This window comes from Alosa alosa, chromosome 1, assembly GCF_017589495.1.
Source record: "Alosa alosa isolate M-15738 ecotype Scorff River chromosome 1, AALO_Geno_1.1, whole genome shotgun sequence".
In the NCBI taxonomy this organism is placed as follows: domain Eukaryota; kingdom Metazoa; phylum Chordata; class Actinopteri; order Clupeiformes; family Clupeidae; genus Alosa; species Alosa alosa.
The window spans coordinates 38,984,379-39,011,793 of NC_063189.1; the positions used below are offsets into that span (position 1 = coordinate 38,984,379).

The 27,415-nt window shown below is 39.8% G+C and overlaps 6 protein-coding genes across 10 annotated transcripts in view; 1 reads left to right on the plus strand and 5 right to left on the minus strand.

Annotated features, from left to right (window-relative positions):
* si:dkey-9i23.8 (C-X-C chemokine receptor type 6) overlaps positions 1–24,890 on the plus strand; it is a 29,493-nt gene extending 4,603 nt beyond the window's left edge. For 2 of the 4 annotated variants that reach the window (XM_048251027.1, XM_048251018.1), the window contains exons 2-8: positions 21,712–21,783; positions 22,051–22,193; positions 23,136–23,325; positions 23,505–23,643; positions 23,881–24,045; positions 24,149–24,227; positions 24,540–24,890. In XM_048251027.1, the coding sequence (XP_048106984.1) occupies position 21,783; positions 22,051–22,193; positions 23,136–23,325; positions 23,505–23,643; positions 23,881–24,045; positions 24,149–24,227; positions 24,540–24,752 (930 nt within the window). In that variant the 5' untranslated portion in view covers positions 21,712–21,782 and the 3' untranslated portion in view covers positions 24,753–24,890. Of the gene's footprint in view, positions 1–7,447; positions 7,476–21,437; positions 21,458–21,711; positions 21,784–22,050; positions 22,194–23,135; positions 23,326–23,504; positions 23,644–23,880; positions 24,046–24,148; positions 24,228–24,539 lie in introns of those variants that run through there. The other 2 variants (XM_048251036.1, XM_048251010.1) reach the window with 2 other exon arrangements.
* LOC125299593 overlaps positions 1–27,415 on the minus strand; it is a 355,198-nt gene that overhangs the window by 235,558 nt on the left and 92,225 nt on the right. The window lies entirely within an intron of this gene.
* stx3a (syntaxin 3a) lies at positions 769–8,848 on the minus strand. Of its 2 annotated transcripts, XM_048251096.1 has the most exons (11): positions 8,549–8,848; positions 7,377–7,448; positions 6,862–6,961; positions 6,205–6,279; positions 5,853–5,923; positions 5,668–5,776; positions 3,282–3,355; positions 3,028–3,162; positions 2,632–2,742; positions 1,645–1,734; positions 1,087–1,202 (listed from the first exon to the last, which is right to left on the minus strand). In XM_048251096.1, exons 1-10 carry the CDS (start codon positions 8,576–8,578, stop codon positions 1,657–1,659), a joined length of 855 nt encoding a protein of 284 aa, XP_048107053.1. In that variant the 5' UTR covers positions 8,579–8,848; the 3' UTR covers positions 1,087–1,202; positions 1,645–1,656. The 2 variants fall into 2 exon arrangements, with proteins under 2 accessions (XP_048107045.1, XP_048107053.1); XM_048251088.1 differs by lacking the exon at positions 1,645–1,734 and having other exon boundaries at positions 769–1,202.
* Positions 10,533–15,740, minus strand: LOC125299769 (GTP-binding nuclear protein Ran-like). Its single transcript, XM_048251212.1, has 7 exons — positions 15,630–15,740; positions 14,625–14,672; positions 14,040–14,124; positions 13,784–13,909; positions 13,367–13,554; positions 12,939–13,109; positions 10,533–11,128 (listed from the first exon to the last, which is right to left on the minus strand). The coding sequence occupies exons 2-7, from the start codon at positions 14,649–14,651 to the stop codon at positions 11,084–11,086; spliced, it is 642 nt and encodes a 213-aa protein (XP_048107169.1). The 5' UTR covers positions 14,652–14,672; positions 15,630–15,740; the 3' UTR covers positions 10,533–11,083.
* On the minus strand, positions 16,164–21,115 carry ndufs8a (NADH:ubiquinone oxidoreductase core subunit S8a). Its single transcript, XM_048251263.1, has 7 exons — positions 21,009–21,115; positions 20,014–20,071; positions 19,795–19,860; positions 19,451–19,540; positions 17,716–17,888; positions 17,143–17,271; positions 16,164–16,986 (listed from the first exon to the last, which is right to left on the minus strand). The coding sequence occupies exons 2-7, from the start codon at positions 20,054–20,056 to the stop codon at positions 16,855–16,857; spliced, it is 633 nt and encodes a 210-aa protein (XP_048107220.1). The 5' UTR covers positions 20,057–20,071; positions 21,009–21,115; the 3' UTR covers positions 16,164–16,854.
* On the minus strand, positions 24,835–25,848 carry tmem187 (transmembrane protein 187). Its single transcript, XM_048251147.1, has one exon. It carries the CDS (start codon positions 25,726–25,728, stop codon positions 24,967–24,969), a length of 762 nt encoding a protein of 253 aa, XP_048107104.1. The 5' UTR covers positions 25,729–25,848; the 3' UTR covers positions 24,835–24,966.

The following is a 27,415-nucleotide window of genomic DNA, read 5'->3' on the forward strand; positions in this document are numbered from 1 at the left end:
ACAGGTGATTTCATTTAAAAAGTTGCTATACAGACAGTGGTAATTTCATCAAGCCACATTTAATTAAATATCCAGATAGATAGCATCGCCACAAATAAATCAAATATGACAAAAGACTAGGCTAGATAGATTACAGCTTAACCATTCTTCGTATGAGTTAAAATGAATTGAGCTGGTTTCAGATCGGCATTAAACACAGGCAGACAAGTTGCATTGTCGTCAACAGGAAGGCAAAGCTATATAATAGGCAATTTATTATTATAAACAACAATGTAGGCTACCGCTGAAACTTGGTGTAGGCTACTCTAACAACACAGGCAGATAAGTTCAATCACACATCTTAAAAATCTACATGGTAAAACCGTGAGCAATCATTTCTCAATGAAACGTCGCCCCCCTACAGGTTGTCGCACATGACACAAAAACGTGTTCATATCATGTGTAAATCTGGTATATATAAAACTGTAATAATACCCTTGGTAAGGGTAGCCTGAAAGAATATTTTTTATATACAGCTATGGAATTTTTTTTTTATATACAGCTCTGGAAAAAAAGAGACCACTGCACATTTTTTGATGTCATCCTATGGTTGCTAAGTGACATTCGAATGAGTTGATGGTCATATTCAAATTTGCAGTGGTCTTTTAATTTTAAGGATGACATCAGAAAACAACAACACGACAACACGTTACATTTATATAGCGCTTTTCTTAACACTCAAAGCGCTTCACATGGAAAGGGGGACCTCACTAACCACCACCAATGTGTAGCACCCAATTGGGTGATGCACGGCAGCTATTATGCGCCAGAACGCTCACCACACACCAGCTTGAGGTGGAGAGTGAGGGAGGGAATGAGCTAGTGCAGCGCAGTGGTCTCTTAATTTTTTCCAGAGTTGTATTTCAGTTTTCCTGTTCTTATTTGAGTGATTAAAGCAACAACTCTACAAGGAATACAATGAATTTTCATGACACTTCAGCCATACATTCTGAAAAAGTGTGATAGGACACAGTTGGCATTATTAGCCTACCACGCTTTGTTGTATTTTGCATTTTTGCAGTGGCTAAATAAAGGACTCAGATAAGAGTGAGAGAGAGAGAGGGGGAGATGGAGAGGCATTGCAATACAGATAAATGCATAGAGGTTGGGAGAAGTATGGGTCCTCTAGACGTTACTTGTTTATTGGGGCAACTTCTCTTCACCTGCGAAAATGATAACAATGTTTAAGAATAGGAGTCCACTCCAATCATGCCTCTCCACACACACACACACTTTGCACGTACACACACAAAGTATCACATTTTATGGAATTGTTGTGCCCTAACAACACACACACACACACACACACACAGACATACACACACATGTACACACACACAAAGTATAACATTTCATGGAATTGTTGTGCCCTAACCACACACACACACACACACACAGAAAGTATCACATCTTATGGAATTGTTGTGCCCCAACAACACACACACACAAACACACACACACACACACACACACACACACACACACACACACACAAACCACACAGACAAATACACACACACACACACACACACTAGGCAACCACCAAGTAATAGCAGCTGAAAAGCAACTATCTTTTTATTAGATGCTAAACACATAAAACATTACCTAGATGTGATCCTATGTCAACAAGCTGTACAAATAAGAGCCAACGATGAGGGCAAGAACTGTGCAGCACATCATGATCATCATCTGCTTCTAAAGTGTGCAAGATTATAGGCAGCATGGGAAGAGAAGAACAGGGTGCCCAAACAAAAGATGGAGAGGGACAGAAAGAAACCAATTGAAAAGAGGGTGGGAAAAAAAGAAAAGAAAAACAACTCAGAAGAAGAAACACTGTGTGTGTGTGTGTGTGTGTGTGTGTGTGTGTGTGTGTGTGTGTGTGTGTATGTGTGTGTGTGTGTGTGTGTGTGAATACCGGTAGTTAAATTAGCTGAATGGTTATAATGGGCCTGTTTAAATTTGTTTTTACAATGCATTGTGGGGATCCGATCACAAGTGGTCAGCTGAAACACATCACGGTTTACACATGTATTCAAGGTGCACAGATAGAGACTTTGCAGACCACTCGTATTCAGATTCCGTTACTGCCCATGTCATTTATTAGAACTCCCATTGTCCACATCAGAACACATTATTATTTACATTAAAAAGATATGTGGTCAAATGCGTCTCAGCCCACCACAGCAGGTGGTTTTAGTAATCAGATGGTACCTTGGTAAGGATTTGTTGTTGTATTTAGAACAGACCACCCAACACATTTAAAAACAAATGTAAACAGGGCCAATGAGTAGGCTATACAAGTACAGAATGTCAGTTGAGTACATTGTTACATTCCATTTCCTCTGGGTTACTATCAGTTGTTGATCAGCAGTATAGAATCTGTTGGTCCTGCTCTATTAGAGTGGTGTGTCTGCTTATCAATTAAGCTGTGTTAGGTTTAGTGCAATACTTGACTGGATGTAGTACTGGATACGTCACCTTTAAGACTTACAATGACAGTAAAAAAAACAGAACACTTGGACTGAGAGAGTAATATGTATTCATTGCATCCATAAAAACATTATCAAAAAATGGCAGTTCTTCCAGACTTACCCTGCGGGCTGCCTGCCGAAACGCTGCTGCTTTCTTGGTATCTGCCACTGCCCTTTCTACAAAGCCTGCGGACTGGTCCACGTTGCTTTCAATTCTATCAATCATGGTACCCTAGTGGGATTAGAGTGGGAGTAAAACAACATTTATATAGTCTCAGTGTGAACCTGGTTTGTGTGTGTGCATTTACCTGGATGTTAATCTCACTATATAGGTGTATTTATTCTTCTGCTCTGTATAATTTCTTCTTAACAGTTGAACCCAACACTGCTCTTGATGTCCGAAACATTCTATTGACTCCAATAGCTCCATGACATGATTTTCTATATTTCGTGACCGAAGATTAAGTTTCTTAAGTGTTTCCTGCACAGAATCGTGTGTGATCCACATCAGTGGTACCTGGTTCTCCACAAGCATGGCAATGTCCACAAACATGTCATGTAGCTCCTTGATACTGCTCTCCAGACGCATGATGTCTTTATGTCGCGCTTCAATCTCACCCAGCTGTTCCTTTGAGATGTTTGAAGCCATGATCTGCCACAGGAACAAGCAATTAGTGTTTGAAGTAAGTTTTGTTTTACTCTGTCAAGATATGCACCAACAAACAGGTATAAAGACACAAAGCACACATATATGGACACAAACAAAATCACCCCAGCTGTGAACACAGCCGCATTCCCTCCCTCCAGCATCTCTTCTAACTCCTCATCTGTGGTCGTTTTGCCCGCTGCAAAGAGAGGTCAGATTCAGTCACACACAATCACAGACACTGAACACAATACATTAGTTCGATCACTGCCAGTTTTTATGAGTTGAAGTAAACCTTTCTTCAATGCACACAAAAGGCTTATATCCCTCAGTTTCCTTCACAAATTTGTTAAATCTGTGTTAATGAGCACTTCGCTTTTGCTAAGGTAATATTCACCCAACAACTCTAACATATCAAAAGCAGCAGATAAAAAAAAACATGGTTGTTGCACAGATGTGCCTTGGACTGATCAAATTAAAGGAATTATCCGGAGTAAAATGCACTTTAGATCAATTTACGGATGATTGGGAGTACATACGTTGAGTTATAAACGTTTAAAAAAAAAAAAAAAAAACATAGTCCAGTATTTCTTTTGAAATTTAAATGAAGTTGTATGGACTGGACTATGTTTTTTTTTTTTTTTTTGGCGGCAATTCAGAATTTCCAGAGCACACTTGGCAATCGACTCCTACTGACTTTCCCCTAAAGCTGGCAGCAAAGATGGCAACATTTCCGGAAAGGTACTGGCTTGATGAAATTCATTCTGGACTCTCTATCCGACCACATAAAGACCTCGGGATACTTCGGTTTGGCTTTAGGGACCCTATACTCACTACCACGTAAGTGCAATGTTGTTTGGAACTGTAGAAGAGGTATAAAAATAGCGTTTTGTAGCGGCGAAATAATATGCCCTTCTCACTTCCACGCTAACGAGCTTTGACTAAAAACGGTAACATCGAACTTTCTCAAAACACATCCGAATTACATGATTTCGATGTCAACTCAACGTATGTACTCCCAATCATCCGTAAATTGATCTAAAGTGCATTTTACTCTGGATAATTCCTTTAAAAGGGAACTCTAATTTGCAGTTTTATCACAGAACACAGTGTCACTGATGTCACACGTTTGTGGGAGCATGCAACTGCATGAATGTCCAGCTATTGTGGACTGAATGAAGATTAAAGGTGAAATGCTCACTAATACGGATCTCATCAAATTTGTGAACAAAATTTCAGTGAAGTTATAGATTGTTTGCTTCAATTCATCAAAAATGGGAGTGAAAAGTAATGTGTCTATATTTCTATGTCATAGCAGGTATACCGTTTTACATACCCTGGCACAATTTGTGAAATGTGTACCATTCTTTTAAAGCAACACCAAAGAGTTTTTTGTACCTTAAAATAATGTTTCCAAAATCGTTTCAGTGGTTCATCAGCTCGTAACAGGGTGAACGGCACTTTCTGCATTTGCTTCGCGGCCCTCTATCGGCTATAACCGCACTATGTAAGTTTGCCGGATCGGGTAGCGGATCTGTAGTTCGATGGAACGAGACATGAGAAACTACAAATTTGACTTGCATCTGATGTCGCAATACATCGTACTTTCATAAAATCATGCAACATATTCTACCTTGTCTGTGGACATTGTTATTTGTAAAGCTGGTGCTGGATAAACAAATAGTGCGTGCGACAGAGGAAAAGTTCTTTGGTGTTGCTTTAAGAAAACACGAGTTCTCAGGCAAAACACATCACTTCATTCAAAAGAAACCGTAAGGCATCACAGAATAGTGCAATCATTAAACACAATAAATATAATGAGATGATCCCCATTCAAAACTTTTACATACCCTTAGTTCACAATACTTTAGCATCAATGACGGCTTGCAGTCCTTTGTGATAGTTGTGGATGAATACCTTTATTTTCTTAGATGGTAAAGATGTCCATTCTTCTTGACAAAAAGCCACCAGGGTCTGTAATTTCTTGAGTTGGCATGAACTGCATATTTGAGATTTCCTTGAAGTGGCTCAATAATATTGAGCTCAGGAGACTGTGATGGCCAGAATCATATATTTTTCCTGATTTAGTTCAGCTACCTTTTCTTGCAAATCTCTTGTTACCCCTCTTGCTTTTCCCATGGCTCAGGGGCCAGCAAAGTTAGTGCAGCGAAATGGGCGGAGGTCTCACAAGAACTATGAATCTCATGGACTATTTATACAAAGGCATTAAATACAATCAAAGATATTAGATGTGAAATTGTACACTTAATAGCCAATTAAACTTGTTCATGTCAACTTATGTGTGTATTATAAGGCCAAACATTTAAGGGTATGTAAATGTTAGATTTTTGGGTGATTTCCATAATTTATATAAAAAGGGCACACAAAATTATGTGGTTTTCTGCATGATCAGTCAACAAAACTAGTCAACATTTCGCAAAATTCTGCCAGGGTATGTAAACAAAGCAAGCATAACTGTACCTGTTACTCATCAGAAACAAAAACACTTACTGATTTCAAGCTGCCTGGCAATACGTCCTTTGCTCTTATCTCTGAAGTCCATCTGTGTCTCATTATACCTCGTCATCACTTCGACAAATTTTTTGGCCAGTATGGCATGCTGAAAAACACGAGCAAGTCACAATGATACAGTCTATCCCCGTTCACCATCCAGATGTGGTAATATGTGGTCTTACCTGAGACTTTTTGATCCTCATATCAGCTGAGACTCTGTCCTCTGCGTTAGTGTCCAGACTCTTCTCAATACCTGTTCGTAAACAAGTAAACAAGGAACCTCAACCAGAATTACAGATAAAATTACAGATGACAGATATACAATGAATAAGAGTACAGAGTAAGTAGAGAGTAAGTAAAAGGACAATAAATCATAACAACATAGAATTAAGACTGTCTGCAAATAAGAACAGCATTCACACTGTTGCTGATACAAGGCGTTGGTAAGCAAAAGACTGGCGGGTCCAAAAAAAGACCTAGTGAAATACTAACAATAGGCTACAGTGTAAATTACAACTTGAAAAACAAACTGACTCTTCAGCTTGTTGCGAGCATTGTTGGCCAGCTTCTTGATCTCATTGGTACGAGCTTCGATGTCATCTTGTGTCTCTGTACAAGTTGAAAGGAAAAACACGAGAGGGGAAAAAAGGTCAATGATCACCCTGAAGACGTGGAAGAGAGATGATGAAATGTAATCATGGACAGGAAGTGGAATGAAAATGGGCTTAAAAGCTGACTGACAGAAAACAACACAGTTATGATAAATGCATTTAAAACAGAAAGTAGAGAGACAGGAGGAGCATATGAGAAGCAGAAGAAAGTGTGTGTGTGTGTGTGTGTGTATGTGTGTGTGTGTGTGCATGCCCAAAGCCGGAAGCAGGCCAGTAGCGCTAGCATGCGAAAGTCGCACATGGAAATTGTTTGGTAGTGTTTTGTTTTTTTCCCGCTAAAATCTAAACCCAAATAACATTCTAACATCTAGTTGCACGCACACCCGTTGTAACTGCCATCATTAATGTAGATGATGAGAGCATTGTTTGGGCTACTGGGTTTACAATGCTAGTATCTAAGATTGTTTGTGTTCAATGAAATCTATTGTAAAACGTGAACACAAAATGTGTGTGTGTGGTGTGGTGTGGTGTGTGTGTGTGAGAGAGAGAGAGAGAGACATGATGATGAGATGATGTTTACTCTGGTCAGATGTGGGAGCGGAGAGGATGATTGAGTTCAGCTTCTTTATTTCTGTCACATTCTCATCTATCTTATCAATACTGGTGCGGATATCCTCAGCCTGAGGGTGAGACATGAGCACAGAAGTTAAATGGAGGTTGTGACAGTGAAACACATTAACCATATGAAAATAAAAAGTAAAAATGTGTGCATCTACCAACCACTGGCATATTTTTCGTCAAATTCACCAGGCACTCAATATTAAATGATTACTTTGTGTCTGAAATCTACCAGCCACTTCAATATTTTACCAGCATTTGGCTGGTGGCTGTTGCTAATTTCCATGTATGCTTCTGTAACAACCCTGTTCCATGTATCATTTCAAATGGTGAGTAGGCCTAAGTATGAGACAGCTCTGTCATTTAATTCATTAGCACATATGGTTTTGGATTTCTTTTGTCATTGTAACTCTACAGTGCTCTGGTGCATGCATCAAATCTACACTCCATTTGTTTTTATGCTCTACTCAACGATACCTGGGCAAAAAACTCATCCATAAACGACTCTTTCTCAACAGGAACCTCCACATCCTCTGTCACTTCAGATTTCTGTGAAGAGAGAAAAAAATTGGGGAGGTAAATCAATGACATTTGTGGAAAGCCTCTTTTTATCTACATGAATTGCTGAGAAAAATAACAATTATACACCAGAACGTTCTCCACCTGTTTAAATACCATGCATGATGGACTAAATACCATAAAAACATGCTGAGTTAACATACATGTTCTGTAAGGTATTATATTTCTGTGGCTCATGTGGTAGGATATGGATATGTGGTAGCATAACCCATTCAAGATATATATTTGGTATCAAAGGGTCTGGTCATGGCAACAGCATTAGGTTACCCTGTCTTTGAGAACAAATACGAGTAGCCTCAATGAGAACATATAGGCAACAAATAAATAACATATGCACCTGGTAAAACAAACAGATGAACAATCCTTTCATCTTAGTGTAATCAGGCCTGTCTCATACCCTTCCCCCTCATCCGGAATCCCCCACTTGACCCCTCCCTCGACCCATCTCCACATATCGGGAAGCGATTTGACCCTCTCTAGTCCAACCGTCCAACTTGCGTTGGTGTGGAAAGTGGAAGTTCACCAACGGCACGCAGAATGGCGTGACATGCAGCTTACTTTGAAATAACCTGAAGACGTGCGTGTCATTCCATTTTCACTGTCACCGACAAAATAGCCTTCGATTGTCAGTTCACTATGATCCAGCTTGAAATTCGTTGGTTAATGGCGCAAGGCGCAGAATGACACAGAGAGCACCAGGTCACACTCACAAAACAACCAGAGCATGCCTTTATATTTTCTCCGAGGCTGTAGGCCTACAATTCTAATGCTCAAGCTTAACTGCCCACCCAAAATGGATAAGGCAGTGTTTTATAGCCTTCGATCACCTCCAATCAGTGTGTGTTGGTGAACTCATGCTAGGTCCTGAGGCCATTCATCCCTTGGATGAAGCCTTGACAAACATCCAGTCATTTTAGGGCTACTATCACATACACACATAATGGTACAGGCGAAAGTGACGGAAAAGGCCCCGTTGTCACCATACCCAGTCTCAGCAGCTAGCCTGACAGCCTGTCCACTTAAACGTAAGGTCATTAAACGCAGGTTATGGAGAAAGGGTCATGCCTTACCGCTTTTAACTGTTCCAATCGATCCTTCATTTTGACAGCCTTGTGGGCACTTGTTTTGGAAGAATTTGCTGTGACTGGCTATCCGAGATAACGCAATCACGTAGCCTATGAACCTAATTAATTCACTCTATTTAATCTTTTCAGGGAGCATAGGTCCGATAATCCAACGCCTACAGCCCAATTTTAATATAGGATGATTAGTATAACCAACCGATTGCTTCTTCCCCCAAAGTTCCGATGGAAACTCCGCTTTACACAGCACAAGTCCTGCAATATGGCTGTACACAGAACCGTAGTTTACTAAGCCTATCCTCTCAAGGGGGATTAAGTCAACAGTTGTGTGCTGAACTAATCTGGGCCTTCGTCTTTCATTCTCCCGTCCCATGCGCTTCACTGTCACATCGCACTTGGCATTCTTCACGCATGCTCTTTGCATCGCAACAGGTCCGCATGTTCAGGTGGATGCGCGCATGGTGCCCCGCGGACTCTTCTGTAGCCTACAGCATAGGTCAAAAGTGAAGTCTGTGCTTTTGCGCCTGGTCACTAGCACCTCATCCATTTTGGCAAATACTTCTGAGGACTTCGAAAACATTCCAGCAAATAGTCTGTCCACAAGACCACACAATAGAAATGTTAAACCTAAGAGACCTTTAACTTCAGCCTGAGCAAGCATTTCACAGCACACTAAGCATATTTTTCCTTTTTTTTTTGCATGCGTATTTGGTCATTAGCCTGCTTCTTTATCCATCTTAATTATACTATAATACACATACAACACACAGGAACTTTTACACACAACACTCTAATGTGAATAATACCAAAATGATCAAAACTGCCTTAGATGCTTAACTACCTGAACAGTTATTGGGGCCTTTCTAGGTTCAGGCATGTAGCCAGATTCAGTAAATATTTGGCTGACAACTGATGGCAAGGATTTTTCTCAAAGGTGGACAGCTGTGTCATAGTAATATCATTTTTCTGTAACAGATTAACATTCTGGCTTTGTGAAACCTATAGCTATAGGCCTAGCAAAAATTGTAATTCAAGGTGATTTATTTTGCAGACCATGTAGAGGGAAAAAATATGGAATCACTCAATCTTGAGGAAAAAATATGGAATCACAAACCTAAAACATCATAATTAGTACTTCTTTTGCACCTTCTCTCGCTTTTTTCGGAGGGAAAAGACTTCAGTAATGGTTTGGTGCAGTTCCTATTAAAAATATAGGCTAAAAATGACTGCCTGGAAAAAAACAAGAGTTTCCAGTCACTGATGATATTGGGTTGCTTCTCAGCAAAATGACCAGAAGAGATGGCAGTCATACATCTAGGCTACAGTACAGTAAGTGCATATTAACATTTTGGATTCTAGTCATTCCATCAGTCAGAAGGAATTTTGGTGATGAAGTCATTTTCCAGGACCATAAGAGGACCATTGAGCAAAGAATGTTAAAACTTTTCAAGAAACATCAAGTTAGTGACATGGCCAGCAAAAAGTCTGGATCTCAACCCCACTGAAAATGTATGGTGCAAACTGAAGAAAAAGCACCATCCTGTATAGCTGATCTGTCAACTGCTGTTTGACAAAGTTGAAACCTGATTGATGAAGAATGTTCTACATTAGTAGAAGTCTATGCTTCAGAGAATTCACGCCGAAATACAAGTCAGAAGAGGTGCAACAAAAACAAACGTCTAGATCAAAACAAAAATGGTTTACTGAAAACAAAATCAAGCTTCTGCCATTGCCATCTCAGTCCCCTAATCTAAAGTCCATAGAAAAACAGTGGGGTGAGTCAAAGAGGAGAATGGACAAGTGTGGGCCTAGGAATCTGGATGATTTGGGGAGATTGTGTAGACAAATAGTCTTGGTTTGTATTCTCCAACTTTAAGGGGTGCAATAGGAGAATATTATGAGCTGTTTTATTGTCAAAGGGAGGCTTAAGAAAGGATTACACGCAGGGGTGCCAATAATTGTGGGCGACGTGTTTTTGTTAAAAACATTTATTTCTTTACGATTTCCTTTTTCTCACAATAATTTGACAAGGTTGGATTTCTCCTCATTGTGAGATTACAATAAATCACCAAAAGATTATTTTGTATACCTGCTTTTAGTCAACTTTACCAAAGGTGCCAGGAGATCTGGAGGGTACTGTATTGACCATCATTCTTTTGTTCATGTAAAAGCACATTGTAAAATACCCCCGTCAATGAAATACGCAAAATAAATAAAATAATCTTGCCTTACATTCACTGACAGCATTGATTTATTAACACTACATTTCTTACACAAAATGTTTTATTACTACACATCAGTTATTATGTCAGCAAAATCCAACAAAATACATAATTCTTAATTTGTGAATATTGCTTTGTGATGCTAGCTATTCTGCCTTTACACTCCATGTGGCATGATAAGCATTAAAAGCACATTTTTAAAGAAAATACAAAAATACTTTGTAAACTGTGTTGGTAATAGCTTAAGACAAATATTCAGTTGGTGATGGCATGTTTGACAGTGGTCATAAGAGTTCACAGGCTATAAGTCATCATCCTCATCCGGGAGGGCAGTTTCTGCTGCAACCTGTGGACGGAACAGATATGTAAGAAAACTGACATACCAAAGCAGTATGAGTAACTGCAGTGAATCATTACTGCATTTGTTGTGGATCCGTAAGTAAACATAAGGTCATGTGAATGAAGGCTATAGATATGCATCCATACATTTGGCTTTTGTTTACAATTATTCACCATTTCGCCCACTTCCGGTATAATGAAGACAAGCAGGACAACAGCAAGGCAAATCTAACAGATGATTTCATTGGCTTACGTGTAAAGGTTTGTGGGTTTACAGCAGAGGTTATCAACCTTTTTTGAGCTGCAACTCCCAGAATAATCAGTTGGTGTTTAGAAGCCACCACCCCACAGTCTACCTGCATCGTCTCTGAATGTATTTGCCCACAGGCAGGATATTAAATTCCATTTTAGCCATTCTGCTGCGCTTTAGACTTAGATTGGAGTTGGAATAAGGTTATTTTTTCTTGAGAAGCCATCTCCATAGGTGGTGGATAAAAATTGTATTTTACCAACCATCAATGAATATGTAAGACAATGTTATGTTCATAACAGCAATTCCACAGCTAGTGGAACTATTATCACAACATAAAGGCTGCTATTACTATTGCCAATTCACTTGCTAAGGCTAGACTGCCTAGCGTGAAAAACACGGTTTTTTTTGTATTTGTGTGTGATGGAGATGGAAATGGAAATGGACCCCCATTGGAAGTTGCAAGGCTGGTTTTCTCGGTAGGGACTCGCTACGTCTATGCTGTATAACTATGCTAGGTGAAGATTCACCTATTATAAGTTTGTTTACCATCAAATTAGCTTCGTAAAGGTGAAAATCTTGCATAGTGTGCCTTTAATGCAAGTGATGACATGCTTGTGCATGGGGTCTTGGAGTATGTTACCCTGGGAATCCAGAGTTCCCAGGGAAGCATGCTCAGCGAGAGACTCTGGCAATGAGTAATAGACCTCTGAAGTTCGCCTACAAAAAATAACCAAAACAGCCATCTTTGCCCATATAAGGAGCTCCGGTTGTTAATTGAAGCTAACTATCTATGGCAAGTTGCATTGAAAGTTAGCTCTGGGGTAGCAAAAATCTAAGTGTGCCGCCTTCACATACCGGAGATCATAGTATCCACCCGAAGGCAGAGGACAAAAGTGTGTTCAGGAAAACGACTTTTTTATCCCCACGAGAGTTTAACAGGTGCGATAATTCAAAATCCCCATGTTATTTTCCCATAGGAAAAATCGTTTTTTTGTAGGCGAACTTCAGAGCATGTTCTTTTTGCCCCTTGCATCGCGGGGAACCAATCACATCTGTGTATCTGATATAGGCGGGCCAGAGGCAAGCTAAACAGATGACAGTTGTAGTGTTATCAAATTGCGTTGAAGTCCGGAATCAGTCAGTTAAAATTGGTTGTTTAGTGTTATCCAATTGCGTGCAGTGAGATTTTTAAATGCATGCTTAGTTCCGCCCCTCGAGGTGGGCCATTACATTATTCGTGGCCAGACCCTTAATCTTTCAGGATTTGGGTCTGGTATCTCCAAGATAGGAGTATGTGGGCAGTGGATGCAAATCTACAGCATTCCTTAAGATGACCAAAGACAACCAAAGACACTAGAAAGAGTAGAAGGATTCTCAGAGAAGACAATACACAAAGACCTTCCCCTCCTCTACAAACACTTTTGCTTATTGCAAAGTAATTTAGTTTTTGCATGCAGGTGTGTGTATGTATGTGGTATGGTGTATGCCTGTACTCCCTTGTCAAGGAGGATTCCAAAAGAAGCACAATTTGGTGATTTGGTGACTTCTGTGTCAATGTACTCACTTTGAGTTCCTGCTCATACTGTGAGGCCAGATTGGGGTCCATGGCGATGTCTGGGGGTGCGAGAGCAGGCATTTCTGCAAACTCCAAGTTGGCTTCACCGGTGAGCTTCTTTGCCAACCAGAGGAAAGGCTTCTCAAAATTGTAATTACTTTTGGCAGAGATGTCATAGTACTGAAAAGAAAAACAGCAGCACAGAAGAGATTCAACATTATACACGAAGGAGGTAGCCAGTATATCAAAGTCCTACTTACAAAATCACTTAAAAGTCTGTCATCACACAAAACAAATGATTTACATTACGTTTGAACCATTTAGATAAGTTTGACATGTTAAATTTAAATTCTTCAAAAGTATTTCTATGGTTGTACATGCAGAAAGCTGAGCACATATTTGCAATAAGACTCTGGAGAGTGAGGCAGACTGATTACCTGCAGGTTTTTCTTGCGGTGGAAAACGATGGCTTTGGCCTTCACCTTCCTGTCTTTGATGTCTACCTTGTTGCCACAAAGCACAATGGGTACATTCTCACACACACGCACCAGATCCCTATGCCAGTTGGGTACGTTCTTGTACGTTACCCGGGATGTTACGTCAAACATGATGATGGCACACTGAGCTATAGAAGAAGCCAAGGAAACAAAGCAAAGTTATCACTACCTGAGAAGACTATGCATAGACACTTATGTTAAATCAGTATCTTGTATACTTAATGGAAAAAAGCGGTCATATACAATTAAGTTTTTAAAAATCTTAAACAACCCAGCCCACTCCTGAATTCTGACACAGTTCCTGAGAACTTCAAGCTCCGAGAGCTGTCCAAGCTAAAAATAAAACCATAGCCTTACCTTGGATGTAGTAACCATCTCTTAGTCCCCCAAACTTCTCCTGGCCAGCTGTGTCCCACACATTGTATAAAATAGGTCCCCGGTTTGTGTGGAAGAGAAGGGGATGCACCTCCACTCCGAGAGTTGCTGGGAGGGTGAGACAGATAGAGGCTTGGTGAACATCTCACAGATAAGACTCTCCCACCAAATACTTGTGGACAGCATACTTTAAAAACAGCTAACGGATGCAACATCAGTTACACCAGGTACAACTCACCAACATATTTCTTTTCAAATTCTCCTGTTAAATGTCTCTTGACAAAAGTGGTCTTTCCTGTTCCTCCATCTCCCACCAAGACAAGCTGTGTGCACAGCAGAGACTCAGGATCATATATATATATATATATATATATATATATAAATTATACATATACACAAATTTTGTTTTGCATGCAATGATGACCGGACACACACTTTTGTTGGGAACTAGGAATATGAGGCCGCCTAGCAACAATGAAGCTGTAAAATATATTAGTATAACACTAGTAACATTATTTAATAATAGGATAAGAAACTACACTGCAAGTCTTAAAGGTATCCCCAAACTCCACAGGAACATAACTTACTAGGCCTAGTCTACAGCCATAAGACTGTTTGAGTAACCATAGTATACTTCCTTAATGTGGGACAATTTAATCATGTATTCCACAATGTGTTTGTATTTGTATTGATGACCCCTTGAACTACTTACGACATTGAGGCAGTCAGAAGCACCTCTGACATTAGGTTAGGTATGCATGCATGTATGTATTTTTTTTTTGTTTACATTTTGTTTTAAACAACCATTTACTTAAAGACGTACCTTAAAAGTGGCTGCAGGTTGCGTCATATTGGATGTTGGTCTGTTTCACTGAGGAGACAAAGGGGTTTACAGAATTATATAAATTACTGAATGCAACATTTGTGTTAAAAGACAAATAAAATTAATGCACAACCAACAAACTAACTAAAACACATGACTAGCATTCACGGAAACATAAAAATATCCTTATTGAGTGCGGAATTGTAACATTTCAAAAGTTAAATAAGTTGAAGATTACTTGAAGTTGGCCTAATGAGACTGCACCAAGTTACATGTAAACCATTGACTGTAGAATGTATATATTATGTCTATGGTGTGCAAACAGAGTAGACGGAAGATGAAATCGAAACGGAAGTAGGTTTAACGAATGGTAGATATCTTCAGAGAATGTCCGTAGACGGGCTCTGATATCTTTGTTGTGAGACTAGTTTCCATTTTTGGCGGGAGGGGCTAATGTAGCTACATCACTAGCCCACACATGGAACCACATTGTGAGATCTCATCAATGAAAATGGCCAGAGTAACCGACTTTAACGTTACCTTCTAACACGTGACGTTAAAGTGTACCGATGGATGAAGGGAGCAGAATAGCCACCAAGTACATTTCCTCAAAGCAGCAGCCAACATATCCGCTAAACAAGCTAACATTAACGTAACGTTATTAACTTCATGTTAGCTCTTTTTCCACGTTGATGCCGCTTGCGTTAGCTAATGGTAACGATACATCAATACTTCACTTTAACATTACAGTCCAAACGAACGAAATTTAAAGATACTCAATGCAATTAACCATACATTTAGTAATGTTAAACTCAAAATCCATCACCGAATAGTGTTTCTTTCTGCCTTATTACACACAGCGGCATACAAAAAATGAAATATCGCGCCATACATGTGAGGCCCACCATTGGATAACTCTACATCAACAAAGATCGGCTAATTTACGTGTCGTTAAAAAATAGAAATGGCTACACTACAAAGCCCTCGTAAACGCCTTTAACTTACCTTGCCAGGGATCCAGGCAACTGCAAGGAATGAGCTGTTTAGGGCTACTTCTAGAGCTATGGAACTGTGACGTTTTTCGTCTACATCACGTGGTGATCCCCAAGACTTCCTGTGCAAAGGCTGGTGGATGGGTGGATCCGATTCGCTTAATCGCCATAATTAAACCTTTACATTTTAAGACTAGTGTTTAACTCTACTGTGAGTGATTTATATTGATACATTTAGATGAATGATTTTATTAAGTAAATTAAGCTTGTAAAATATATCGTGGTTATACATGAGTTCTTTAATTTGTTTTGTCAATTTGTTAATTTGTTCTGTCATTTGTTTTATCATTGATTTGGCAATGTGGTGTGGATCATTTTAATTGTATAAACACTTAAGAAAAGCTCTACATCAAACTCAGATATACAATGCATATCAGCAAAGTAAAGGTGACCTTTAGTTTTGAAACAGAACAAGCCCCTTAACAAGACTGTTATTCAAACAAGAATGAGCTTATGGAGCTGAAGAAAACAGAGACTTATTTAAAACTTTGGACAGAACATTAATTTAATTACCATTTCCTAGAGTTCACAAGTATTTCATCTCTGTACAATTGTCATGACAAACTCATACATTTTTAATTGTTTTCTTAGGAAGGCAATCAAACGTAATGCTAACTAGAGAACATAGCTCTGATACCTTCTTACAGTTGTAGGTTAAATAGTGATTGGGAAAAGGTTGAGGGATGTTGGCTGCCTTGGTGTGAAGAACAAGTTGCTGTGTTAAGAGCACACCTTGGAGTAAATGTAACATCTACCCAATGTCAACCAAAAGGCATAAAAGTCGACCATATATGTTATTGACGGAGGAAAGAAAGACACGTGAATTCAGAGGAAATTTAGCCATCACCGAAACAGACTTTGTTTTTTCACCTGCATGTTTGCATGGGGTGAGGTTATGGTGTGGGTGACCGACACAGTTGGTTTACCTCTGTAAGATGACCATGAGAAGTGTTTGCGTAAGAGTTTGTACTGTACATCAGTCAGTCAGTTAGAAAGTGTGGCAGAACCAAGTCACAGGGAAAGTCTGAGTCCATTATAGAGTATGTGTGTACATGTATGAATCTACATAGGTTGGAGTCACTGTCAGTCAATGTCCCTTTGTAGTCAGTCAGTGTGTGACAAATCAATCAGTGTGTGTGTGTGTCTGTCTATGCATGTGTCTGTACACGCTTGTCTGTTTATCGGTAGAGGTAGTCAGCCTGAATGTTGGCTGCAATTTCAGCCTCCCATTTGTCTCCGTTGTTGAGCAGTTTCTCTTTGTTGTACAGCAGCTCTTCATGAGTTTCTGTGGAGAACTCAAAGTTGGGTCCCTGAGAAAGGAAGGGATAAGCAAAGGCAAAAACAGAAATATTAGGCATGGTGGGAATGAAGAGATGAATACATTACCACACGCAAGTCCTTTACAATGTCTGATACCACAAACAGAATTAAGCCATAAGTCGAATCAGTGCAGTGCGAAGTCTCACCTCCACAATGGCGTCCACAGGGCAAGCCTCCTGACAGAAGCCACAGTAGATGCATTTGGTCATGTCAATGTCATAGCGTGTTGTCCTCCTGCTGCCGTCAGCACGGGGCTCCGCCTCAATCGAGATTGCCTGAGAGAGGAAGACTCAAGTGTCAGTGAGAAGCTAACCATTCCTTATGTTTCAACTCAACTCAGAGTCCCGGTAGCATTTAGACTAGCATAATGAGTAGGGTTAATTATTATGTAAAGACTGTTTAAAGCGAATCGAGATTAAACATGGCTATTAGTAGTACCTTAGTAGAAATTATGTCACAATAGTAAAATGTCCTTTCCCGGAAATTCCTTAATTGCAAAAAAAACAAACAGTAATTTCCTTCCAATGCATGAAGATCAAAATCAGAATTGGGCAGACCTGAGTAAACCTACTCATTGGGTACAAAGTTTTGACAGTAAAAACAGGGATTGAGGCCAAATTCAAGAAAGGCCTTCTGCATTATTGTGAAACATGATCACCAATAACAAGAACAAACAATAAAATAGAATACAGGTGGTCAGACGTTGAGATGCAGTTTACCTGTGCTGGACAGATGGCTTCACACAGTTTGCAGGCAATGCAGCGCTCCTCTCCTGAGGGGTACCTGCGCAACGCATGCTCACCACGGAAGCGGGGAGACAAAGGGCCCTTCTCAAAAGGGTAGTTTATCGTAGCTGGCTCCCTGAACAAATAACTCATGGTCATACCCAAACCTACAGAGAGAAAGGAAACAGGATTATGTATATATTCCAATATACATTAATAAATATACAAAATATATATTGCAATATCTATGTATATCCTTAAAGGGGTAGTTCAGAACTTTGGACATAGGACTTCATTTCCAAGTTAGCCAGTGTGATATTTATCAGTGGAGACCGTTTTCTTTTTCTTCCTTATACTTTTTTGATCCCGTGAGAGAAATTTGGTCTCTGCATTTATACCAATCCGTGAATTAGTGAAACACACTCAGCACACAGTGAGGTGAAGCACACACTAATCCCGGCGCAGTGAGCTGCCTGCTACAATAGCGGCACTCGGGGAGCAGTGAGGGGTTAGGTGCCTTGCTCAAGGTCACTTCAGCCGTTCCTACTGGTCGGGGTTCGAACCGGCAACCCTCCGAAGCGCTAACCAGTAGGCTATGTTTGCCCAAACACGTTTCATCCAGTCCTTCTAGTTGCAGAGGTCACTGTTGCTAGGCTAGCAGAAGTCAATGGTACATGGTTACCCACTCCATGGTATACCCGAGGCAAATAAATCATAACGTCAGACTATTGATGTAAATGTTTGTGTTGATGTTAGACATAAAACTATCCTTGCATCTCAATGATCGTATTACATTTTGCGGGACTAATTTCTCAGCAGCGGTGGAATTTTACTTCGCTCCGGTTAGTAGTACTGCGCTGAAAAGTAAACAGACAAGCGCACTGCAGTCGGGACACCTGCTGCAGCACTGTAGTAGTGGCTTAGGACATTGAAGTATTGGATAGGAACCTAAGGACTAGGCAACGTGGCGATTCAGTTTGCATTTACAAATTGTAAAAATAAACACTACAGATGGGCACCACAAAGTTTCCACAAATTTTCATTGCGAGATCCAGAAAGGAACCAACTGTGGCTTCTTGCTGCTGGCTTAGACATCAAGACACCAGCAGAGGCTCTACTCAAGTGGCGAATGTGTAGTGATCATTTTAGACCAGACTGCTTTGGAAAAAAAAAAAAAAACGCAATATAATGACCACAAGTCACTGACAACGAATGCGCTTCCATCCATCTTTCCAGATGCACCAACAGCTACTGATGAACAGGTAATAACTTATTAAGGATTAGTTAGGATAGTTTTATGTCTTACATTATTCTATCAACACAAACATTTACATCAATAGTCTGACGTTATGATTTATTTGCCTCGGGTGTACTATGGAGTGAGTAAGACTGTTTTAGTGGCAGGCTAACCATGTACTGTTGACTTCCGCTAGCCTAGCAACAGTGAACTCTGTAACTAGAAGGACTGGATGAAACGTGTTAAAAACGTCTCCACTGATACATATCAGACTGGACTGGCTAACTTGGAAATGAGGTCCTACTGTATGTCCAAAATTCTGAACTACCCCTTTAACACCTTTCAATGAAAGGAAGCTTCAAATGAGATATCAGAAATCAATCTCCACTTATGAACAGAACAAGAAAACTTGATAACCATGAAGGGATATAATTCTGACATACAAATACAGTACTGGCATGGTTACATGAAACGTCAGTGGAAAGGTCTAACCTCGGAAGAGCTCAGTCCACAGGAGAGTCTGCGCTGCACGATCTGTAATTGACTTCATGTCATCGGCGACCTCCTGAGCATTGACATACTCTGACAGAGAAAGAGACAAACTGAATGGAAGGATATTGTTGAAACAGTAGAGTGATACAAATCAAAGCTTGTATTAGCTGCTGCTGAGTTACCAGTTATTTATCTCCAAGAGAGATCATTGCCTCTAGATTATAGTATTTCTGGATATACAGATGAGGAGTGCCAGAACTAGTAACAGATGCAACAGGTTCCTGCTTGCGAAGCAGAAAGCACTCTTTGCGGGTCTGAAAGATTTTTTTGAATATTATACTTACTAAATCCCTGCCTTTGAGCTGAGAGGCTAATGGGACGTACTATACTGTGGCCGAGGGCGAAAGTGCCTGAGGAAAGAATATGTTTAGAAATTTACAACAAAATGTTTTGATGAACAGTGGTACCATGCAAGTTTAAGAGTCCAAATGTGCAAAACAATGTTTACATATAGGCTACTATTATTTGATTTTTTTAAGCACACAAAACTATGCTCAAGCTACCTGGCCTGGACACTGAATACAGGACACGTAACGTTGCCGACATCACGCCTGGAATTCGCTGTGGAAAAGACACAACCTTATGTCAGTGGGGATATGAGAGCTAAACAGAAAAACTTCATTTCAAGTCTAATCACATGACGGCGGTCATACAAGCCATGGTGTGGTAGCCTAATATTAATATAGTCAATGGTGACGACAGAAGACATCGGCTTGACCTACATAGCACGTCCACAAAACCGAATTAAACAAAAGGGACTGAGTATTCATTCAAAATGACATATTATTCTTCATTACACATTACAAATTTTAAAAAAGCTCCATCACAATTTATTTTGTCTGATTACATGTTAAGTTGGCTGTAAACACCCAAGGTCCGTGGGTCTATAATAACAGGCTTGTTGACACTTGGTCTTAGTTACCAAATAGTTCCACATGTTGACCATGCAACACACAACACTGCTGTTAAAGACTCGATTACATAATAATCATAGGATAAACACAATATTGCCAACTGACTTTGATTAATGTAAGTGGTGTAGTGGTCGTTGTCACTAGCTAGAATTAATTATCTGTATACCGTGTAAGGTTATGTCAACGTTATATGCCTTAGCTATGCTAACCAAAGTTAGGTTTCCTAAGGACACGAGTTGTATCGTACGTTAACGTACAATTGTTTGACCCTCGTCTGATAAATGCATCACACAGGCTAGCAAAATATTGTCATCCAATATCACAAATGTTTCGATCAATCTTGGAGCTGAATCCGAATGTAACGGAGAGTCTATTGTAAACTTGCATTTGTAGCCGGGTGACGTTAGCCAACTATGCCAAGCTAACAGTAGATTCTCAAGGACTTTCAATGACTGGCGTACAACCAATTATTTACCAAATAAAATATCACAAGCTCTAGAGATGTTGTAAGAACAATAAAGAACGTCATTCATACTGCTCCTTACATGTGGTGATTCCAGATATTTAAAATGATTTGAACTCACCGAGCTGTCGCTATTTGGCCTTCTTAACCAGAACAGCAGCAGACGATAGAGGAAATGCACGATATGAGCACAGGATGTGACGGCAAACTGCCTACTTCAAATATGTCCGGTTACTATATTGCGGTAATAACTTTCAGGTCCGAGGTACGACTTGACTTGACTCTGACTTGACTCGGGTCATGACAAAGACACAGTAGCCTATCATAAATTGTAATAAGAAGGGTTTGGAAACTATACTCCGATTACAAGATTTTTTTGTTACAAAAGAAATGGTGGCCTTACTAGGCATATTCTTCCTGTGTTTTCTCTTTTTTTATTGTATTCCTTTTTTCATAGGCATTTCTTTTGATCAGTAAGCTAGCGTTATTCATATTGTCCTGAAAGGCATGACATTAAGCACAAACTTCATCAGGATACTATGGTTGAGATCGCAGAAATCAGACGAAAAGGCAATACAACTTTAAAATAACCTAATCATGCGACATTCAATTACAAAATATGACATTTTTTTTGTTTAATTTTTCATATAATTTTCTCCTCTTGACTGTGAACACTCTAGCTTAGGTCACCTTTGTTCTTGGCAACTCCAATATGCTTACAGTGGGCCTTACAATTTAAAAATCATTGAGCCAGCATCATTTTAATTAGAGGATGTAGCCTGGTGATGTAGCAGTTCATGTGTGTGTCATTTCTCCCTAAGCAGGATTCTAAAGATTTCAGAATACCGTCTCAATCCTCTCTGATTCTACTTCATCATTCACTTCATTAATCATCAGTAAGTAGCCTAAAGGTTATTTCATATTTCTGTGCATAGTCAATAATATTACTGTTGGTAGGCCTACATTTCCAGATTATAATTCAAACAGGCTAGGCTAATGAATAACAGCTCATATTTTACTGTATATTAAGTGATTGATCTGATTTCTTTCACATGTAAAGCTCAAATTAATAGTCTAAGATAAGGAAATAATATAAACTGATGGCCAATTCGTTCTTTATACTGTGATGCTATGAATTCTCATGTGCAACACATTTTCAACAGTGAATACAACAAACACTACTGCACTACTGGAGGAGCCCAGGCCATGGTCCAGGACAGAGAAATCCCTGCTGGTGGCTGTGCTCAGTGTTGAGATGGTGCTAGGTATTCTTGGAAACAGTTTGGTTCTCATTGTCAAAATTGTGGTAAGGGCAAGAATTAATATATCCATTCCTTACACTTTGCTGTCTTCAGTGTTGGGATTAATGCATTAAAAAAGTAATGTAATTACAGTAATGCATTGCTTTTTGCTGTAATGCAGTAATGTAAGGCATTACCAATACAATTTCAGTCATATTTTACTCTGTAAAATTATCAGTAACTTAAGTTACTTTGCTTTTTAATCCAAAATTGAGAAATGCTCAATTGGCACCAGAGAAGATTATCCAAGAGTTAAAAAAGTCATCTATGCTGGTCCTGGAATTTGATTGCCTTGTTTAAATGACTGTAGAAAGGGAATTTGAGTTATCTCTGCCATTCATGCAACAGATCTAACATGGTTAGGCCATACTTCTCATTTCAAGCAGTGAGAATAACTAAAATGTTGCTTTTACAGACAAAGATCGTAGCCATTATTCTCAAACTATTTGCATTAAGTTTACACCACTGTAAGTGGAATGATAGGCAACCAGCAATGATGAGAACCATTTAAAGTCAACATACAATTCCACTATGGCTATATTTTACTATATTAAGTTGTGAGTGACCTTTGGCCTTTGGGGCCTACATTGTCCCATGAGCCATAACTGCAACCATTATATTGTTCTTTTGTTAGCCTTAAGCCTAGCTCAGTCATTATGTCATACCACATCACCTCCTGCCATGTAATGAGCTGCATTGAGCACATGAAGATCTATTGAGAACACCAAATCCATATTTCCTGTTATTTTGGTGAAAGTAATGTAAACATAGTGTAATGCCTTACAATTCAAAGACAGTAATATTGTAATGTAACAAATTACTTTGAGATGACAGTAACAAGTAATAAATAATGCATTACGCTTTTGAAGTAACTTGCCCAACACTGGCTGTCTTTACGGGAGTGCCACTAATACCCTCTTTTATCTGATGTGAATTTTCTCTTTCAGTGTAAATATAATTTCCAGTGCATCTACTGGCTTCCCCTGGTCAGTCTCACTCTCTCTGACCTCAGCTGCTCTGTTTTGATCATCTCTAGCTCGTTGCTGGCCACTCTCACGGGGGGCCAGAGGTCTCCATGGTGTGAGGTGGTCAGTTTGTTCAAGTTCACCTTCATGACTTCATCCATTGGAAGTATCGGTGAAAACTTACAGCTTATTTTTAGCATGTCTGAATTCATGAGTTTCTTTGAACACATGAAATTTTGCCTTAAGACTGCAGCTGGTTAGCTTTAACATTAAAACTCGGATTTGCCTTTACTTGCTTTTTTCGTAGTGGATGCTTTATCAGGTTCTCATGACTTATCCTTTGTGTCTCAGCCATCCTCTGTGTCCAAAGGTTCATGGGCATACGCTCAACAGGAAGTTGTTGGTCTGTCGTCATGGTACTAGCATGTTTCACCTCTTGGCTGTTTGGTGTGGTGTTCGGGATTGTGCCAGTAATATATGGCTGGATTAAGTGAGTAAGGGAGGGACAGAAAATCTGCAGCATTTTTCAATTATTAATAAAATGCTTTAAAATTAACACATCTTCCTGATCTGTACCATGCTCTTAAAACCACCAGTGGAATGGTGTAATAAGAGTTGCCTTAAATTCTTAATTGAGTGAAATGTTTTCTAATTTATTGCTAATTAATCAAATCATTTAATTCAATAGTGTTGAAATATTGAGCTAAATGGCAGTATTGTCTCACAGGTATGATTCTGCTGAGATGGTGTGTGCAGTCTTTTGGGAGAGCGTTTACTCTGACATGCTTGTCTACATCCTCTGTGCATTCTCTGTCTGCGTCTTCCTCCCCTTTCTGCTGATGTTGATATGCTCTCTCCTGTCTGCAGCTGGTTATGGGGGAAAAGGCAACAAGTATGTGGTACTTATTTATTATCAGGCTATATATATTTTTATCACATTGATGGCCTTCACCCTTTTCGTAACTTCGCCTCTCTTTCTCACTCTTGCTCGATAGCCGTGATGATCTCTCTTCTGTGGCACCTCTACTGGTTGTTTTTTACCTGCTATGCTACACTCCATTTGCTGTCTCCGAGGTAAGACAAGTACAAATGTGATGTCAATATGCTGTCTTAATATAAGTCTTAATGAACAGTACATGTTCAGCAGACCTTAAATAGTCAATTTAAATATGGGCACTTTGTTATTCATTTGCTAAGCCCACTGACTCAAAGGAGTTTAGTCACCGTCAATGCGGGTGTGATGATCTATGACGGTTGTCTGCACAGCAGAATATAAGCCCTATTTACAATTATGCACTGACTTTGTCAGAAAGCTGAAAAAACTTGAAGTCTAGTTTGAAGCTTGAATTATCAGTATAATGACTACAACACCAATTCACCTCTCAGTTGATACTGCTTGGAAGATTGGACATGTCCCCCTCACCTGAATGGCTGCGGACGGTATCATCTGTGCTGGCTTACATGGATTGTGGTTTGAATCCCATTCTTTACTGTATCAATCAAGACTTTCGGCAGGCGCTGCTTGCTCTGCTGTGGACTAGTCGGAAGTTGAGCCTGTCTGAGCCTGAGCTGACAAGAATTACCAAACTAGACATGTGATTGTTACAAACACACTGCTGTAGGCTATGTAGGCCTGCAATTAGATTGTGTCAAAAATTCAACAAGGAGAGATAATAACAACTTTGTCTGAAAATATTCTTTTAATGGCTTGTCCAAAATAAATGAACTGACAAACTGCTGCTTTGACAAAGTGTTTTTCCGCCATAGGCCATCTACAATGTCAGCATGATGTAGGCTAAGCCATTTATCTAGGCTATGCCCTTTTCTGTCCTTTTTGATTGAGGCAGGTAAGAAAACAGAAGCTAAAATGGAATTGAAGAATGTCACATATTTTTGACCAAAAGTGTCCGGTAAGATTTTGAAACAACCAGTGCTGTGCCAGACTAAGATCGCAAAGTTTCAACACGACGAACCCGCTGCATGACAGTACTGCAAGCACTAGGTAGCGCAATGAAGTTGCGTTTCCGTGACTTCTTTGAATCCTGGCGCCTGTAAATACAGCAACAGAGACATGACACGCCAAAGCAGCCTCAAATCCTAGGTCGTGAAATAGTGCTAGTGTGTAGCTAAGGATGGAAATGGACTCGGCGAGCAGCACATATCGTGGACTCCAACCGTGCTGTGTAAAATGAGCCCAGATCGGAACCCACGCGAAAATGGGTAGTGTAAACCACTGGTCCAGAACAGCCGGGGTCCGTGACAAAGACGAAAGACGAATCCATTGTACAGGTCCATACAAAATGGCCATTAGGGCAAACACGTCTTTGAAATAGCATTCCTTGCTGTCGCGAGGTTGTATGTGTTTAAGGAGCCAAAAAGTGCCCATGATTATGTACCCCAAGTTGACCAGGCAGTTAAACGGCATAGCCAGAAAAGCAGGGAGCCATTCAACTCTTTTCTCTGCGTAGTGATCATAGCTCAGATCCACCAGAACGTTGTCAAATAATGCACTGTTCGCTAAAACGATGCACAGGCCAAATGGAATCAAGACGTGGCAAACTGCTGCGCGCACCATTGTAATCACATCTGATATTGGCCTATATGTGAATCAAGAGGCTGAAATTGCTTCATAAAGTTCCTTTATGCGAGAGGCAAACGAGGACAAAGTTCACTTCCGGAAACAAAGTCAGTAGGGAGAGGGAGTTAAAGGAACCATATGTAAGATTGTGGCCAAAACTGGTACTGCAATGACTTTCAAATTACTGTAGAGCGGTGTATCCCCGACTGGCAGAGCTGGCAACCCAGATGCCGAAACACTACTGACTTTGTGATTAGTAGATAGGTGGAGGGTGGCGCATCAGGCCAAAACATAACATGACAACATCAACATCAGTTGAGGGCTGCAACTTCACTTTTTAAATGACAATATCCTGGCCGGACCACTGTTGTCAGTGATAAAGGTATTTGAAATGAAAATTATTTCTATAATGTCTAGTGACATATCAGGGCCATTTTATGATTAAATGAATTACATTTCTTACATACGGTTCCTTTAAGTCATTTAGAGACGAATGACCGCGTCGCAGGAAGTGCATCATAATAAAGGGACGCCAGACCCTCTTGTAACAGCTGTACTCAGTGATACTGCAGACTCGTAAAATTAGTTAGAAAATAAGGCAGAAAAACGACAAGTTTCCTCATGCTGCTTCCTTATGTTGGAATGTGCAAAAATGTACAAACAATCAACAGGATGCCTTCTTGTATGTGATTTCTGCAACAGTGATACTGCAAACGTGTTGATAGCCTATTGCTGATTTATATGCTGTAGCCTAGTGTAAAGCATGTCACACAGTAGTCTAGCCTACAGAAAACACGTAATTGATGTGATGTGATATAATGATAACTTGTATGCCTACAATGGTTTATTAAACATCATAGTCATTTATTTAGTCAGTCATCATGTTCATGTTAATGAATAGGAAGGACACCTAAACGATAGCCATAAACCAAAATTGTTTCACAACATAAACTTATCTCATAACACTATGGCTTTAGAGCTAGTAGGCTGAGTTAGGCAACATTGTGACCGATACAATCTTGCAGTCAAGACAAGCCACTACGGAGGCCCTGAATGCACTTCTGACTCTGATGTTGTTAAACCATCACAGATCTTCTAAGACTGACACAACAATAAGCCTGGTGAGCCTGTTTGAAGACCCCGAGGTTACACCCCAAGAGGCTGGCAAAGATCAGACTGTAGAGGGATGAAAATTCATAGGATATTTTAAGAGACTGCTGAAGACTGAGCACAGCCTCACTGCCTTGACTTTCCAACCAGTCTCTGTAAATAGAGAGAATTTCAGCATCAACAGGGCTAGCTGATATAGTTTCAGTACTACTACAATACCTTTTCAATAACTTAAATGTATTACAATTATCATCCATAAAAATTTAGGTCACCTCCTTATCCTTACGCCACCATTACTTCTGGGGTTCATGAATCTCTTGTTCACAATTCAATGCTTTAGTTCACTCTGTCCCACCTATAACATCTGTGTACATTACATGTCTTTGCCACAAGAATCCAACATTCTATTGTGTTATTCCATTGTTACATCTTGGCCCCATATTTTAATGAGTGACACTGACACAGGCATGGACACATTGCAGCTTCACTATTTTACATATTAGTCAGTGTCCTGGACAAATTGCTGATATACATATCACTATTTCTAAATCACAGAGTTAACTTTCATTTTCAT